Source organism: Mesoplodon densirostris, chromosome 1 (assembly GCF_025265405.1).
Source record: "Mesoplodon densirostris isolate mMesDen1 chromosome 1, mMesDen1 primary haplotype, whole genome shotgun sequence".
NCBI lineage: Eukaryota > Metazoa > Chordata > Mammalia > Artiodactyla > Ziphiidae > Mesoplodon > Mesoplodon densirostris.
This window is the reverse complement of record NC_082661.1, coordinates 177,154,006-177,172,345: the sequence shown is the minus strand read 5'-3', so window position 1 is coordinate 177,172,345 and position 18,340 is coordinate 177,154,006. Positions and strand designations below refer to the sequence as shown.

At 42.0% G+C, this 18,340-nt stretch overlaps 1 protein-coding gene across 2 annotated transcripts in view; it reads right to left on the bottom strand.

Moving 5' to 3' along the window:
* Window positions 1-885: 885 nt before the first annotated feature.
* Window positions 886-18,340, bottom strand: part of MICU1 (mitochondrial calcium uptake 1) — a 212,693-nt gene continuing 195,238 nt past the window's right edge. For both annotated transcript variants that reach the window (XM_060092032.1, XM_060092026.1), the window contains 2 exons: window positions 7,722-7,811; window positions 886-1,878 (listed from right to left, as the gene is read on the bottom strand). In XM_060092032.1, the coding sequence (XP_059948015.1) occupies window positions 1,718-1,878; window positions 7,722-7,811 (251 nt within the window). In that variant the 3' untranslated portion in view covers window positions 886-1,717. The remainder of the gene's footprint in view (window positions 1,879-7,721; window positions 7,812-18,340) is intronic.

Sequence of the window (18,340 nt, the reverse complement as noted above, 5' to 3'; positions counted from 1 at the left end):
AAGGATGTTAGAAGTGAGGTTATTAAATTGCTCTGGAGGAAATGCTGGGGTTGGTACTGTCCTTGTGGAGCCACAGGTGCAGACCTTTGTCTCTGCTCTTCTCTGCCTGATAAACACTCCCTATCAACTTCTAGGCCTCGCAGGAAGCACTGGGTTTTTGGTGTGGTGGTGCTATTATATTGGATGCGAGACCCTATCGTGCCAAGGAGCACTACCTGGAGGTTCTGGAGATTGTAGGAATTCTGGAGAAGAGCTGAAGGAGAGGTTTCTGGACCTGGAAGAAACGTCTAAGCCCATTAAGCTCAACCCTATCTGTCATTTTATAGTTGAGAAAACAGATGGGAAATTGCTTGCTTGCTCAAGGTCACACTGAGTTAGTGGCAGAGTTGAATCCACATAAAACACTGGTTGCTATGGTTCTTTTCTTTTTTTTCTTGGCCGTGTTGCGCAGCTTGTGGGATTTTAGTTCCCCGACCAGGGACTGAACCCGGGCCCTCAGCAGTGAGAAGGCAGAGTCCTAACCACTGGACCACCAGGGAATTCCCGGTTGCTGTGGTTCTTAACACTTAGGTCCACTGTACCAGATGATGTCTCATATCCCCCACCACCCTGTCTTGGTTCCTTCTCGTGGGGCATGAGTAATCAAGGACTACATTGGACCTGGTAGCCTTGGTCCAGGATGAAATGCTATCCAAACCTTGCTGGAAAATGCCACCACTAACCTCCAAATGCCCTCACTTTTTGTTTATGCCTGAAGTGCCTTCTCAACAGGAAGGACCAGGCTCTGGTGGAAAGAAAACAGGTCTGCTGCTAGGATATCAAAGCCAGTGGAGAAGTGAAATGAAAAGGGCCCCAGAGGACCCTAAAATAAAGGAGACAAGAGCCTTTGGTGGTGGTTGGTGGGGCTTTACTGCAAACCGTTATAATTAAAGTGCTATTTACAACTGTTTAAGACAGGGCAGACAGGCTCTGAGCCAGGACTCAGCTTCAGAGGCAGACGCCTGGAGCGGAAATGGCACTCGCAGGGGCCATGAGCTTAATCACTGCTGCTCCTTTAATAAGCACAGTCGTGCTGGAGTCTTCTTAGGGAGCCTGAGAGAAAAAGAAGGGAGTGGAGAGAGCCATGCAGCAGCTACTTTAAATTCCTAATCTTGCTCCATTCCCACTGTGCACATCACCTCAGAGCCACCCTGGGGACTGACACATATCCTTCCTCTGGCCCAGGCTTCCCACCAGCTCAGGGTGCCTGGGTCATCCTCGTTATCATTCATCACTGATTTCCTTTTTCTGCCAGAGGTTTTCCCAATTTGTAGCTTAAAAAACACCAGCAGGAGGAGAAGCAAGGAATGTCCTCGTTAATATAAATCCACACCAAGATGACTCAAGAAATGGGTGTTTCCCAGGGTTGGCAAGAACATGGATGGTTCCCGCATTCTTTGTCTGTAGGGTGCTTGAATGGGTAGTACTGTCGAACGTGCCAAAGGTCTGTGCTTTTAGGACCTGCTCATGTTTTTGAGGACCTCTAGGGAGAATCACTGGTTTAGAACCAGGGCCTAGCAGAACACTGGGAGAGGGGAAACTTGATAAGTCCTGAGATCATTCCCAGGAGGAGGGGAGTACTACTTCTGGAAGCAGCAGCAGGGAGGGCCGTGCCAAGGCTCTGCCCAAGGGGCCAGGGTGCTTGGCCTGGAGGCGCGGCTCCTCGTGCAGTTCTGGGTTACTGTTTGGGCAAAGTGAAGTCCCAGGCAGTTTCCTGTGCACATTTCCACATGGCCTGCATGAGGCGGGTGAAGCCCATGTCTTTGGGCTTCTCCAGGCCTCTCATCAGCCGTTGCTTCATGATAGAAACAAATTCCTTATTGCTCAGCTCTCCGTTGCCTAGAAGAAGAGGCAAACACAACAGGGATAAGTGACGGCCTTGGAACAAAGACAATGAGACAATTCCATTGCTCACATCATGTAGGTCCCAAAGCCTAGTGCTCTCTCACAGCCAAACTCAATTCTCTTGGTTAAAAATGAACTGGTTTGTACTGTCCTTGATGTTTCCAATTGCAACTCAGTGATAGTTCAGTGTAGTGTGACACAAGTTGAATGAGAATATAGATGTCAGGTCCTGTGCTAGGTGTTGAGAATAAAGAGATAAAAATGACTTTGTCCCTTGAAATACCATCAGGTTATGGGAGAGACAAGTACATTATTTCAGTAGTATGGTAAATGCCATAATGGGGTAAACAGAGGATGCTATGGGGGCACAGAGGAAGACTATCTAACCCAGCCTGGGGAGGGTGCAAGTACAGATCAGTAAAGGCTTCCTGGAGGTGACTCCTAAGTTGAATCCCAAAGGATGAGCAGGAAGTGGCCAAGCAGAGGGGAGTGAGACAGGGGAGGCATTCCAGTAGTGGTAGTAGCATAAGCAAAGGCACCTGTAGGAAGCAGCACGGCTGTTAGAGAACTACAAGGAGTTAGGTATTGCTGGACACACAAAGATAGGGGTATGGCCAGTAAACCAAAGAGGAAGGCAGGAGACAGGTCCTCAAGGATCTTGTATCCTTATGAAAGGGTTTGCACTTCATCTTTAGGGCAGGAAAGGACTGGGAGAGGGGAGTAAGATGTAGTTAGATTTCCATTTTGGGTAGATTTCTCAAGCTGGATGATGGTGATAGACTGGAGAGTGGCACAGATGGAGTGAGTATGGGAGCCAGTTAGGAGGCTGCTGCAATAGTCCAGGTGAGACATGATGAGGCTTTTCATGGTGAAAACTAAAATCAAAACCTGGCTTTGGGTTAAGCCCATTTTCTCATGGCTTCTCATTTGACTCTCTTAAGTGGCAGGCTCTCAGGTCTGGAGGAGAACCTGGAGAGCATCTGGTCTGACCCAAGGTCACTTCTCAAGCCACATGGAATAGTAACCACTCCAAGAGTAGAGGACAGTTACCATTTGACTAGATGCCCAGGAGTAAATGTCTGCTGATTAAAAGAATGGCAGCCATTACTGGTGGTGACAGGAAACTAGCAAACAGACCTCTACTAATGATCAGTCTGGGAAGAAAGTGGTAAGAGGGAATAATTGGTTTACTTCTGTATAGAGTACCTGAAAACCTAAACGGGCCCATGTTTGCTGTCTGAAAAGAGCATGGGCAGCCTCAGGGATACCTCAGAGCAAGATTAAAACAAACAAAAAACAGGTAAAGCTAACCTATGGCACTAGAAGTTAGGGAAGTGGCCGCCCTTGGGGGTATAAGTGACCGGAGGGGAGAAGCACCAGGCAGCTCTGCGGTCCTGGTGATGTGCTGCTTCAGGATGATGCATGGGTGTGTTCAGTTTTAAAAAATTTATCAAGCTCTACACTTATGGTATTTGCATTTTTTTGTATGTATATTATACTTTAACTTAAAAAGTTAAAAAGTAGCTTGGCTGGGCTGAAAGTTAATCAGTAATATGGCTTATTAAGAATGTAATTAAAAGAACAAAAAGGTCTAAATAGGATTCTTAATATTTTGTATAAAAAGAAGCTTAAGATGAAAAAACCTGAAGTTATTTTTATTTATTTTTTGGTGGTGGGGCTTGCAGGATCTTAGCTCCCCGACGGGAGGATCAAACCTGTACCCTCGGGCAGTAAAAGCTCAGAGTCCTAACCATTGGACCACCAGGGAATTCCCAAAGCCTGAGGTTATTTCATTCAAACTACTCTGGGATTTGCTTCTTGCTTCCCTAAGGCCAGGGATGACCAGTCTGAACGGCCTTTGTTACCTGTGAATTGGATATATGACTGAATGTCATTTGTGTGCATGTGTGATCTGTGACTGCAACTCTAAATTCTGTGACAAACAAGTCTGTTTGAAAATCGGAATTCTCTGTCCCCTGGCATTTTGACCTAAGATCTTGCACTGGTAGAAATGACAATGGCTTTCAAATTTAATATCTACTTCCCTTTTTTGTAGATTAAGAAAATGAACCCCGGGCTTCCCTGGTGGGTTCGAGCCCTGGGCCAGGAAGATCCCACATGCCACGGAGCAACTAAGCCAGTGAGCCACAACTACTGAATCCCGTGTGCCACAACTACTTAAGCCCACGCACCTAGAGCCCATGCTCTGCAACAAGAGAAGCCACCACAATAAGAAGCCTGGGCGTGGCAACGAAGAGTAGCCCCCACTCGCCGCAACTAGAGAAAGCCCGTGAGCAGCAATGAAAACCCAATGCAGCCAAAAAAAAAAAAAATTTAAAAAACAAAAAAACAAAAACAAACAAACAAACAAAAAGAAAATAAACCCCATTTACCACCAAAAGCAAAGGTAACAAAAGCAAAATAAACAAGTGGGATTATATCAAACTAAAAAGCTTCTGCACAGCAAAGGAAACCATCAACAAAATGAAAAGGCAATCTACTAGACAGAAGATATCTGCAAATCATATACTGATAAGGGGTTAAAATGCAACATATATAGAGAATTCATGCAACTCAACAGCAAAAAACCGAACAACCTGACTAAAAAATGTGCAGAGGACCTGAACAGATGCTTCCCAAAGAAGACATACAAATAGCCAATAGACACATGAAAAGATGCTCAACATCACTAATCATCAGGGAAATGCAAATCAAAGCCGCAATGAGATACCACCTCACACCTGTCAGAATGGCTGTTAACAACAACAACAACAACAACAAATAACAAGTGTTGGCCAGGATGTGGAGAAAAGGGAACCCTGTGCACTGTTGGAGAGAATGTAAATTGGTGCAGCCACTATGGGAAACAGTATGGAAGTTCCTCAAAAAATTAAAAATAAAACTACCATATGATCCAAATTCCACTTCTGGGTATTTATCTGAAAGAAACAAAAACACTAACTTGAAAAGATATATGAACCCCTATGTTCACTGCAGCATTATTTATAAGAGCTAAGACACAGAAACAACCTAAGTGTCTATGGACAGATGAATGGATGAAGAAAATGTGGTATGTGTGTGTGTGTATATATATTGTGTGTATGATGGAATATTATTCAGCTATAAAAAAGAAGGAAACTTTGCCATTTGTGACAACATGGATGGACCTTGAGGCCATTATGCTGACATAAATCAGAGAAAGACAAATACTGTATGATCTCACTTATATGTGGAATCTAAAACGAACAAACAAAAATAATTGAGTTCATAGATAAATAGAACAGATTGGAGGTTGCTAGAGGTGGGGGTGGAGGTGGATGAATTCTGGTGCAGGGATTCAAAAGGTACAAACTTCCAGTTATAAGTAAGTCATGGGGATATAATGTACAGCATGAAGACTATATTTAAAAACACTGTATTGCATATTTGCAAGTTGCTAAGAGAGTAGATGTTAAAAATTCTCATCATAAGAAAAAAAATTTGTAACATGTATGGTGACTAGACTTATTATGGTGATCATTTTGCAATATACACAAATACTGAATCATTATGTTGTACACCTGAAACTAATATGTTATATGTCAATTATATGTCAATTAAAAAATTAGGTCCCAGAGATAAAATGATTTTTTAAAGGTAATAGAAGTAGATATTGATAGAGCCTCCTTCTAAAAGGCTGGAAAATCAAACATTTCCCAGGACTTCCCAGGAGAAGAGGGGAACTGGGATGCTGGCTGCCATTACTCCCATATTCACTTCACAAACCAGCTCTTGGATACTGGCTTCAAAAATTATAAAAATGTTCTTTGGAAAAAAACTCAAACTACCTAAAAGTGATTAGAGTAAAAACAAAACCTGGGGAGAGTTACTCTCTCTGCAGCAGTGCTGTCCATTAGAAGTCTCTGCGATGAGGGAAACATTTTTATCTGTGCTATTTTCAATACAGGAGCCACCAGCCACGTGTGATACTGGAAGAAGTGAGTTTTAAATTGTATTCAATTTTAATTAACTTAAATTTAAATAACCACATGTAACTGTGGTATCATATTGGACAGGGCAGCTCTAGAGAATAACCACCCTTCCCTGTGGATGAGGACTCTCCTTGTCCTCGCTCTGGGGCTTCCTTTCACTCAGACCTCGGTTGTGGGTTCAGGGGGGAGATTTAAATAACTCAAGTTCAACTTAAAAAGTTAATGAGGACTTCCCTGGTGGTGCAGTGGTTGGGAATCCACCTCCCAATGTAGGGGACGTGGGTTCGATCTCTGGTCAGGGAACTAGAACCCACATGCGTGCCGCAGCTAAGAGTTTGCATGCCACAACTAAGTAACCCACCTGCTGCAACTAAGACCTGGCACAACTAAAAAGAAAAAACAAACAAAAAGTTAATGAACACCTGTTATGTGCAAAGTACTGTCTGAGGTCCTATTTGCAGGGGAGGGGGGATCCAAAGGTGAACAGGACTTGTAACTACCCATAAAAAGCTCACAATTTGGTAGGGACATTAAGTCACATACACAGAGATGGAGTGTAACATGCAGCAATGCGGACAAATTGAACCAAGTTAAGGAATAAAAAAACCAGAGTGATTCATTATGCTGGGATCAAAAGGGAAGGTTTCACCCATGCAGGAGCTTTTCATCTGTTCTTGAATTCTGTGAGCCTAGCTTCCTGGAGGAAGATGAACAGTGAATCCTGGCTGTGAGACAGGGAATGGAGGTCATATAGTACACAGGGATGCAGTGTGCTTTTGGTTCAAGTCCTGGATTTGCTATCTACTACTACCTTTGTGATCCTGGGAAAACTACTTAACCTCTCTGAGTTGCAGCTTCCTTATCTGTAAAATGTGGTTAATAACTACTCCTGTGTCAGAGGATTAAACAAGCAGCTTGCACAGTGTATCTGGCTCATAGTAAGCAATGAAAAAACTGTGAGATAACTAATAAGGACCTACTGTATAGCACAGGGGACTCTACTCAGTACTCTATAATGGTCTATATGAGAGAAGAATCTAAAAAAGGGTGGAGAGATGTGTATGTATAACTGATTCACTTTGCTGCATGCCTGAAACTAATACAACATTGTAAATCAACTATACTCCAATAAAATTTTTTAAAAATAAAGTAAAAATTAAAAAATTTAAGGCAAAAAAAAAAAGAGAGAAAAAACTGTGAGCCTCCATTGTTAATATTATCATCATTGCATCAGCCAACATAGCTGAGAAATAAGGCCAGAGCAGAACCAGGATCTCTTAAGTGGGCTAAATAAACTGCAGAGTGCTCACAGACACAACAGACTTTGGTGTGCAGCTGGAATGCTATGATGGGTTGTAAATGACTGAAATGTGCCCTGGGTGGTGGAGTGATCAGTGCCATCTTCTTCCTAGAGACATTCAAATATTCAAGTGCTCCTATCTACTAAGCAGTAAGCTGGGTCTAAATTTTTTTTTTTTTTTGGCCGTGCCACACGGCATGCGGGATCTTAGTTCCCCAACCAGGAATCGAACCCGTGCCCCCTGCAGTGGAAGCAGGAAGTCCTAAACACCGGACCACCAGGGAATTCCCTTGTTTTTATTTTTAAGATCCTCAGGGTCATAAATGAATTTAGGCCTACAGGCAAATTAGAATTATAAGAAGAAATGGAGAACACAAACCAGGACCAGGGGTGATATTTCTCAATGTCATGAGTCTGAGGGCTGAGCTACTGATGTGGGAAATGGGGAAGTTGAAGCAGTCTAGGCTGGTACCCTGGAGCTGGCTGCAAGGCTCCATCATAAAAGTGTCTACTTCAAGGGCAGTAAGGCTTGGTTTTTCCGCCAGACTCCAGGGGGCCCCACTCACCATCACAGTCAAAGAGCGCAAACACCACATCACACACGTGATCTGAGAGTTCCACTTTAGCCACTGTCCTGGCCACCTGCTGCATGGTTACTGAAAGAAGAAAGATGTTGAGTTAGCACAGCAGAGGGACTTTCGTTTTGCTTTCTCTGAATGGAAGGATAAAACTGTTCAGTCACAATAAAAAATTTTCAAGTGTATTTACATCACATTTAAGAAAATGATAATTCAGTTTTTAATCCATAACCTCCTTTCCTTTTCACTTCAGATTCCATTTTCTTTCTACTGCTGCCACAGTTTAGGAGGTATATATAATTAAGTACGGATGCCTGATACTAAATTTATAGAGAAAGTAGATTGGAGGTTACCAGGGGCTGGGGAGTTAGTGGTTAATCGGTACAGATTTTTTGTTTGGGGTGATGGAAACGTTTTGGAAATGGTGGTGATGGTTGTACAACACTGTGAATGTAATTAATGCCACTGACTTACATACTTAAAAATGGTTTAAATGGCAACTTTTGTTATATATATTTTACCACAATAAAAATTTAAAAAGTGAAAATCCACATAATATTTAAGGATGGAATTCTAAGTCTTCAGCATGCAGTGGTGGCTTTTCTAATAAATTATGACCAGAAGAGTGCCTTGAAAAATAATAAAGAATGCCTGATAGTCTCCATCTTGGCATTTCCCTCCCACTGGAAAGAACACAATAACAAAAAGTCAAGGAAATAATGAGGCAGAGAAAGGATGGGGAAGTGGGGAACAAGGAGACTTGTCTGAGTGCACTGAGGCTTCACCCACCGGTTACTGACTGACAGTGGAGAATCTGCATGGCTGAGCTCCTGCCCTTCCTCCCAACAGGTTTTCCATCAGCCACTTTGTCTTTTCCAACCGTGCCCCTTGGGAGAAGCAGTGGCCCCATCTCACTAGATCAATACAGTCTCTTTTTTTTTTCCCCAGATCTCATCAGAAAATCTCTTCTCTCTTGCCATTTTTTCTTTCTCTGACATTTACTGTTAAACACTAGCAATCACGTGAGAACTGGGTTCTCACAAAAAACAAGCCAGGAAGGACTAGGCAATTTCCCCTGCCTTCTCTGCCATTTATCCTCAAGCCTGATCCAGCTACATCTATAAATTATGTTATTGCTTATAGACACACTCTTAAGTGAGGTAAAACTCAGAGGAAAGAAAAAGATGAATTTCTATTTATGAACCAACTAGCAACGAAGTGTTCATATCTATAAACCTCAGATTAGATTCTTCTAGAAGCAATGTGAACTTAAACTAAAGGCAGTGTGCCTTCTCTGCTTATTTCATTCCTATAATTTCAGTTCTTTCTTGTTATTTTTTTTCTGCATTTGCTCTTTCACTTCACCTCTATAGCCTCCATTATATTCACCACAGGGCCCCTGAGGTCAGCTGATACAAATGCCAGAACAACGCAGAGGAGCAAGGCGACACAGTAGAAAAACTGTGCTTGCAAGTCACAGGACCTGAGCTCTAGTCCTGGCTCCATCAACTTGCTGTGGTGGAGTCACCTGATCTCTTTAGGTATAATAGTCTCATATTCAAATGAGGGGATGCCACAGGATAGCTGCTGAGGTGGCTTAGTAGTGCAAAGAATGGTTTATTGGCATCTTCTAGAATCTGAGGGTGAGGGCTAGGGGTGGAGGTACACAGAAACAGCTGAAGATCTTGTGTGGTGAAGGGTAGAAGAAAGGTATAAAGGCCACAAGCTGGGCTGTACCTTAGTTTCCACAGCCTCTGGCTGGAGGGGGACTAGGCTGCTCACGAGGGTGGGAAGAGTCAGATTCCTCCTCCTGCAGCTTTAGGTTACTGCTCATGCTGCCCCTCTTCCCGAGATGTGAGTTAGAGTGAAAGAGGAATCAACTCCCTTGGAACTAAAAGACTTAAGCAGAATATATTATTGTGTGGATGTTCACGAGATGTGGTTAAGTGCTGATGGGGGAGATGGAGCCTCTACAAGACTGTAGAAGTTCTAGGGTTTAGAAACAGCCTCGTAGGTCTAGACACTTGATTCTCTCAGTCGGCTCAGGAAGAACTGATTCCTGCTAACTAAATGGCCCGGGGAAGGAAGAGAAACCAGAAGGCCAATTTACAATGAAAATAGTAACTGTTAAGAGAACTAAGCTGATGACAGCTGGTCATTACACTTCTCAGTAGGAAACTCTACTAAGGAAACTCAGTTCACCTCAGAAGATTGCTCAGTGAAAAGAGAATCAGATCAGAAGACACTGGATGCTCTCAAACTGTGATCATTTACTGAATTACCCTTTGCGGCCACAGAAATGTGTCCTGAGAAGTGGCTCAAAACCTGTTCTATGTAGATAAACATGAATGCTTTATGTTAACCATTTCTTTCTCTATCAATGTTTGTTAACCATGCCTTTTTCACACCAATACCACACCTGTTATAACTGATAACTACCCTCTTTTTCTCTTTCCCAGTTCCATTTTCTCAGGGCAGAGTGCCTATTGCCAATTGTTTTGTTTTGTTTTGTTTTGTTTTTGCGGTACGAGGGCCTCTCACTGTTGTGCCCTCTCCCATTGTAGAGCACAGGCTCTGGACGTGCAGGCTCAGCGGCCATGGATCATGGGCCCAGCCACTCCGTGGCATGTGGGATCCTCCCGGACCGGGGCACGAACCCGTGTCCCCTGCATAGGCAGGCGGACTCTCAACCACTGCGCCACCAGGGAAGCCCGCCAATTCTTTTTTTTAAATTGGAGTATAGTTGCTTTACAATGTTGTGTTAGTTTCTACTGTACAGCAAAGTGAATCAGCTACACATATACCTATATCCCCTATTTTTTGGATTTCCTTCCCATTTAGGTCACCACAGAGCACTGAGTAGAGTTCCCTGTGCTATATAGTAGTGCTAATTCTTCTTGATGCTCCAAGTGCCTATCCTTTTCCCCATGAAGATAGACTCTTTCCTCTAAATAAACCATTAACTAAATAATATCCAAGAATGTCAGTGAGAGCTCTCGGCTTTTTTTTTTTTTTTTTTTTAGTGGAAAGCTCATTAAAGTGGTATTAAGTGGTTGTAGAATAGGGACTTCTGGAAGCCACTGTCAGGAATCCCTCATTACAAATACCATCTCTTGACAGAACAGTTACAGAATATGTTCCATCTCACATGGAGAGGGCTCTGATGCCATCTGTACTACAGGAGCTAAGTTATTCAAACCACTGGGGTGTTACCAGCCAGCAAAGAGCCTGGCTGGGGTGCCCTTTCACAGTCCAAGATCCTCAGATAAGCCCCCAGTGTGTGAATCAGAGCAGTGGAGGAAACAAACATTAAACTAGCTGGTGAGCTGTACAGCCAAGAGCACTTGGGACAAGTAGGATGACAGCAGATTACAAGCCAAGTGCTTGACAGCTGGTCCTGAGAGTTGGCTCATTCAGATTTGCTTCCACATCTCTGAACCACAAAGCCATAATTAAATCACAGCAAGGATAACAATCCCTCACCCCCTCCGCCCCAGATCTCAACTTCCTCATGCAGACCAGTTGTTGGTACTGGAATTTGGGCCTCCCTTATTTGATGATGCTAATTGATTGATGGTTGGGATTCTAATATGAAAGATGTCTCTATGGAGCATGAAGTCACCCTGGAGAAGGCCTACATTTCCAAGGCCTATCTATTCCTTTGGTACAAATCTGGTCCAGCTGCCTGAACAATAGATGGACATGAGATTGTGTGATTTCTACTAGATTGGGGTGGGGAGGAATTTGCAGAAGCGTGCTGAATTGGCACTCAAAAACATGTTAACCATCTGGCTTTTTGAAAAGTCCAGGCAGAATCTGAATTGTGCCAGGACCCCCAATTTACTCTCTGGCACAGTCCATGACTGGACAATGCAGCATCAGACAGAAACACATACTGAGTTTGTGTGATTATAATGTCAGAAGCTATATTACATAAAACTATTCACAACAGTAGTTGAACAGAGGAAAGGAGAGTTCTGGAAGGATAAGAGCCCAAACAACCACTTGGAATCAGAATCTTAGAACTGGAAGAGACCTCAGAGGTAAATGCAGAGAATTTGAATAACTTGCCCAGGGTCACAAAGCTAGCTAGTAGCACAGCTGGGTCTAGAATCTGGGTCTTCTGACTTCCAGCCAATGCTCTTTTCCCTATACACACTGGATCCACTCGATCCCTTATATGGACAACGGATCCCCCCATGAATCTGTCACTGTTTTTTTTTTTTTTTGGCTGAACCTCATGGCTTGCATGATCTTAGTTCCGACACCCTCGGCAGTGAAAGCGCGGAGTCTTAATTACTGGACTGCCAGGGAATTCCCATGAATCTGTCACGCTAAACAAGAGAAAGAGCTCACATGAAAGAAAAGCCAAGTTGGGGATTACTCCTTGCTAGTGGGCAGGGATGAATAACTGAGTAACAACTAGGGGTTGTGAAGAGCCAGCATTATAGTTTGACCACAGATCTGATTGCCCTATACATTAGCATTCCCTTGGAACGCATACTGACAATTTTAAGAACTTAAAGAAGTTTATTAAGATGCAACCCAATGAAAAGCATATGAAACAAAGGTGGCCCTGGGAGCTTCTATACTTCTGATGCATAGACAGACCTACGGACAGTGTGACCCAGTTAGGAACTGCCTGTCTCTTCCTAATGCAAAGATGTTTGGAAAGGTGATATGCCACGTTGGGTTGACAGCCTCTAGCTGTGCGGCCATGTGATTATTCCTGTCTTCCTGGACTGCAGTGGAGAAAATCAAAAGCTGGCTGGTGACTGCCAAGGTTAAGTGAGGGAAGACATTTCTGCTTCAGCTTTGGAAGGCCTTATGATGCAGAGGTCCTAGTTTCTTAAATCCATACCTAGATGGCTTTGGGGAAGGCAGGGACAGGGGAAGGTTTTTCCTTTAAAAAGCACCTGTCCTTTCTTTTACATCTTCTTCCAAGATACTTTGGCTAATACAACATACACAATTTCAGCCTGACTGAGGGGGTGTGGGCGGGGAGGAGAGGACAATATTTAGGATGACAAGCAATTTAAGAAGCCAAGAGCAATGCAGTATACTAATAATGAAAAATATAACAATTCTGTGTTCCGCACGGTGCTTCTGAGCTGCAGGCAGGTTGACCCCCTCTGTGTGCTCAGGCAGTCCACCGTCAAGAGGAGATGCTGGTGATCCTGGCTCTTAAATACTGGTATATGCCACAGAGAAAACCTGTGGTCAGGTTTTCTGAATCTCAGAGCATCATCCCAGATGACTGCTTCAATGGGCTTACATGATTAATCTAGTAAAACTGATTTACAGTAAGGTTTTGCCATTGTCCAGTATTGTATCTGGCGTCATTAAAAACGCTCAACACATTTTGTCCACAAAGGGCAAGCATTTGTATCAGCACCATTAGGCAGTGATTTCAGGTGCCATGCTCAGAGGGCAATCACAGTTCAGTGGGGGAAACCATACAAACCATTAAGATGGAGAAATACATAGGAGAACTATCAGACATTAACAGACACATATGGGTCACAGTGGAATAGTCTGTACTTCGTTGGAGGTACATTTTGGATCCTAATTCTAAAGGATTAAAGAGACATACTGCTCCAGATTTGGCAGGTACAATAGTAGGTGATGGGGGGTGGGGGTCTGAGTAAAGTACTGAAAACAGGAAAGGATGCTAATGCCTGACTAGAGAGTTAGAACAGAGGTACAGGTGGGGACGAGATTTTGCAGGAGGCCAGTCAAGCCTCCTTGCAGGGAAACCTTTATAACACAGCCAGGTCTTATTTGGAGACCAATTTACCATATTAACTTGCTTTTCCCTCTTTGACTCTTTAAATTTTCATTATTTTTTATATTAAAAAGTTATTTTTCATTAGATAATACATTCAGCTGTTTCAAATTCAAATGGTACAAAAGGGCTGAAATCTCCCTCCCAAACTTATACCCCCGCCCCCTAGTTGTCCAGAGGCAACCAATATCTCCAGTTTGCCCAGAAATATTTTATAGATATAAAATCAAATATTTATTCTTCACTTCTTCCCACAAAATGGTGGTACACTGAATGGTTCTGCTTGACTCATTTAACAATATATCTAAGAAATAATTCCATTCCAATACATAAACAGTTCTTTTTTTAATAGCTGCATAGTATTCCACCAAGAGGATGTATCATTATTTAGATAACCACTTCCTCATATTATTCTAACCACAATCTTGAGGAGGAAGTGTCTTTTATCTCCCCTTTACAAAATTACTTCTTTGGTGGGCTATGGTTGTCAGCTTCAACAGAGTCTGAATCTCTGACGGCTAAAGTTGAAAGCAACTGAGATATTTAAGTTCAGTTTGCTGAAATTATGCCAAAAGGCTAAATACTCTTCACCTTAACAAGTGTCTTATAAAAACTTCAGAGGCTTCTAAGGGTAGTAACCCCTTAAGCCCCCCAAAAGCAGCATATGTGTTAAATAGTAATCTCTATACTTCCCCAGTTGGTATAATTCCTTTCTGATCCTTTTCATAGCAGGATGTAATGTTGGCTGATGTTGTTCTCACTTATCTATTTAAGTGGATGTTTTGGCAGTTTATCCTACCCTCACTCCCCCAGTGGTAATCATGAATCCCTAAAGCAGCTCCCTTCCTCCTTGGGGCACTTATATATAATTTTACTAAATCACAACATATTCAAAGCAACATAGTTAAGCCAGAATCAATCTTTAGAATTGCTAAGTAACTAAATTAGGGGAAAAAAATCAGGTCTCTGCAGAGAAAGTGCCTCATGAAGCAAACGTTTCTTTCAGAATTTGAGCTTCCCTGCCTACATCATGAATAATTGTGTTTAAAAAAATTGATGACTTTGTCTTAAATGAATGAAATCCTGGCCAACACTCCTCTTCACACATAAATGTTTTTACAAAATGCAATAACGAACTGAAGCATAGGGGCTTGCCTCCACAAACTTTAGAAGAATTTATAAAATAGGAGCTTTTTTCCCATAACCTCTTCCCCACACGTCTTTATGACATTCCCATTTCCTGCCTTCGTTCTATGGCTGTCTGGGGATGCTCTCCCATACATTTTTGTTGTGAACTTTTCCCTATTTCTCCCATAAAAGCACTAAGTCCCCAGTAGAATTCTCTAGGTCCTTCTCGTGGCAGTGGATGCCGCGTACTAAAGAGAACAGTGGTATGGAAGTGAGTGAACCTGAATCTCTGGTCTCAGTTTTGCATCGCACTAGCTGTGATTTGAGCAAGTCATTTTCCTTCAAGTGTAAACAAAGAGGTTAAAACAATAAAGCAAGGGTTTAAGTAAAATGATTTCTAAGCTCTTTTCTAGCCCTAAAATTTTATGACTGCCATTCTTAACGTCTTTTTAGATAATATGGCTTAGATCAGTTAAAATGTCCATATCTTCAGAAGTCCTCAAAGAATAGAATGGTGGTAATTTCTGGTATGGTGGGTAGAATTCTGAGATGGTTCTCAACATCCCCACACCCTGTAAAATCTCCTCTCTTTGAATGTGGGCAGGACCTGTGAATAGGATGTGATACCACTCTTGTGATTAGGTTACTTTATATGGAAAAGGTAATGGGATAGTCACTCCCATGATTACAGTTATATAAGAACCCATCTCAGCACACTGGGGAAAGAGATTCTCCTGCTGGCTTTGAAGAAGTGAGCTGCCATATTGTAAGAGGGCCTGTGAGAGGGCCGTATAGCAAGGAACTGCAGCAGCCTGCTGCAAGTGACAGCCAGCAAGAAAAAGGGACATCAGTCCTACAACCAAAAGGAAATGAATTCTGCCAAGAACCCAGGTGAGCTTGGAAGAGGACTATGAACTCCAGATGAGAAAGCAGTCCTACTGATGTCTTGATTTCAGCCTTGTTAAGACTCTGAGCAGAGAACCCAGTTATGCTATGCTCAGACCCTGACTTATAGAAACTAGGCGATAAATAGGTGGTATTTTAAGCTGCAAACTTGTAGTAATTTGTTATAAGCAAGAAAGTTAAGTAGGGAAGGTATTTATGGTTGGGAATGTCCTTTTGAGGCTCCTCAAATCATACTTTATATACAGCTACACTCATTCTAGGTACATTTTATGGAACTGTCACTTTTCTGCAACTACTATACCAAGCTCCATAAACTAGCTCTTATAGAGGCACTAGCCAAGATCTAATTAAGTTTTAAATTTCTTAACAAGAAAATAAATTAAAACTGCCATGCTTCTTTTGGGAATTCAACAGCCTTGCTCTGATTTCAAATGTATCTGATAATTATAAGTTAGTTCATTTTCATACAGATTTGGATATTTAGGCTATAACATGTCCCTTAAAACATTACAACATTCAGTAAAAAGCTGATTATTTATAGAATTTCAAATCTGGAAGAACACTTGGAGATAATTAGTATAACTCTAACTTGAGGTCAGAGAAATTGTGACTTGCCCATGTGTCAAGGAAATTAATGACATGGGAAGGTGTCATACTCCTATCATTCTCCCCCTCACCCTAGGTTTTTATTAGAGCTTTAGCATCCTTTTCAGGATCTGACCATGTTTAGAATTAATTCACTCATTTATTCAACATTAATTAAATATCTACTGTATAAACATACATAATTCTTCTAGGCTCAGAGTAGGACACAAAGATGTGGAAAACATGGTTCTCGTCCTCAAGAGTTTACAGTCCAGTAGAAAATTCCCCCTTGAATGCTGTGGATACTAGAGATATTAATACTGCTTAGATATTCCTAGGAACAGAGAAGTTAAATAATGATAATGCCTTCTGAAAGCAATGATCTCAAGAATTTTTGGATGAATGATGAAACTTAGGAGAAACTAAAAGCTCCAATCTTCCTATTTAAAAAATACCAAAAAACCCAACTTATAACTTCTAAACTAATATGAATCTCAAAAAGTATCTACTGAAAAAAGCAGTAGATACTACTTTCTAAGAGAACAAAATTAAGCCTCATCAGGTTCTAGGATTTTTTTTTTAATAATAATTTTTTGGGACTCCTCTGGTGGCACAGTAGTTAAGACTCTGCCTGCCAATGCAGGGGACATGGGTTCGATCCCTGGTCTGGGAGGATCCCACATGCCGTGGAGCAACTAAGCCCGTGCGCCACAACTACTGAGCCTGCACACTAGAGCCTGCAAGCCACAACTACTGAGCCTGTGTGCCACAACTACTGAAGCCCGTGTGCCTAGAGCCCGTGCTCTGCAACAAGAGAAGCCACTGCAATGAGAAGCCCGCGCACCACAAAGAAGAGTAGCCCCTGCTTGCCGCAACTAAAGCCCGCGCGCAGCAATGAAGACCCAAAGCAGCCAATAATAATAATATTAATTAATTAATTAATTAATTAACTAAAAAAAAAGATAAACAGGCAGAGGAAAGTTAGTACCTTGGGGTTGAAGACAGAGCAGGCAGCTGTGTATAGTCATAATTTCAGTCTAGTATAGTAATTTAGGGTTATCTCATTTAATTTTCACAATAGCCCTGAGGCAAGTAGCCTTTATCACTGTTCTACAGATCAGGAAACTGAGGTTTTGAGAGTTTCAGTGATTTGTTTAAAGTCACAAAGCTAGTGATTAATAGGGACTCAAAATCAGGTTGGAGTTTAAACCCAAAATTTATGCTTACAAATGTCTTGCATATATTTAGCTCTCAATAAATGCTAGACATTGGAACTGTCTCTAAAAGTATAAGAAAGTATTGCTACACCAACGAGTAGAGGTGATGAGGAACAGCTGGATCGTTAAAAGCTGAGCAGTCCATCCACATCTGTATATCCTATAATTTGATGTTCAGAAACTGACAGCTTAGTATATACATATGTCTTTTCTGTTCTGTGGTATCCTTTAAAGGGATACTAACTTTCCTTGCTAAATGACCTTATTTAAGTAACTTTAGGCTTTTGTGTATTGTTTTCTTCACCATAAAGTAATATGGTCAGAAAAGTGAAGAACACAGATGTGTCTACTAAGATGTTCCTGTGTGGGATAAGAAGCTAGATTAGACAACTCCAAGAGTCTGTGTCACTGTAGGGTATGCATTACAGATGTCAGAGCATGTCTGAGTGGGAGAACCTGATCCTGAACAGAAGAAACAATTGTAGGGGAAAATGTCATATTTCATCTTCAAGAGAAGGATACTAACTCCAAAACATCATAGTTTACCAAAAGGACTTTATTCTCACCCAAGAATGGTCAACTCTTAGCCAAAGGGAACTGGGAGGAAATAGCCTAGAGCCTGTCTTCCCTAAGCTATTGAGGACCACAGTTCAAAATGGTGAACCTGCATTGTCTCCTCCTGGATTGCGTTTCAGCAAAGATTTTCAAATTCCAGCAGCATTTTGGGATATACTGAGAGACAACATGACGGTGTGGAAAGAACACAGACTGGGATCAGAGAGACCTGAGCTTGAATTCTAGCTCTACTTAGCAGGGTAACCAAGAGTAAGCTGCTTCATTTTATATTTCCTTATTCATAAAATGGGGGATAATACTACCTAACTTTCAGTAAAAATACTTGGGATTGCAGAGAGTATCCTGTAGGGGATATGCCACAGGTTTTACTATTTATTTTCTTGGCTTGTCAGGTAATAAGGTAAACTGTA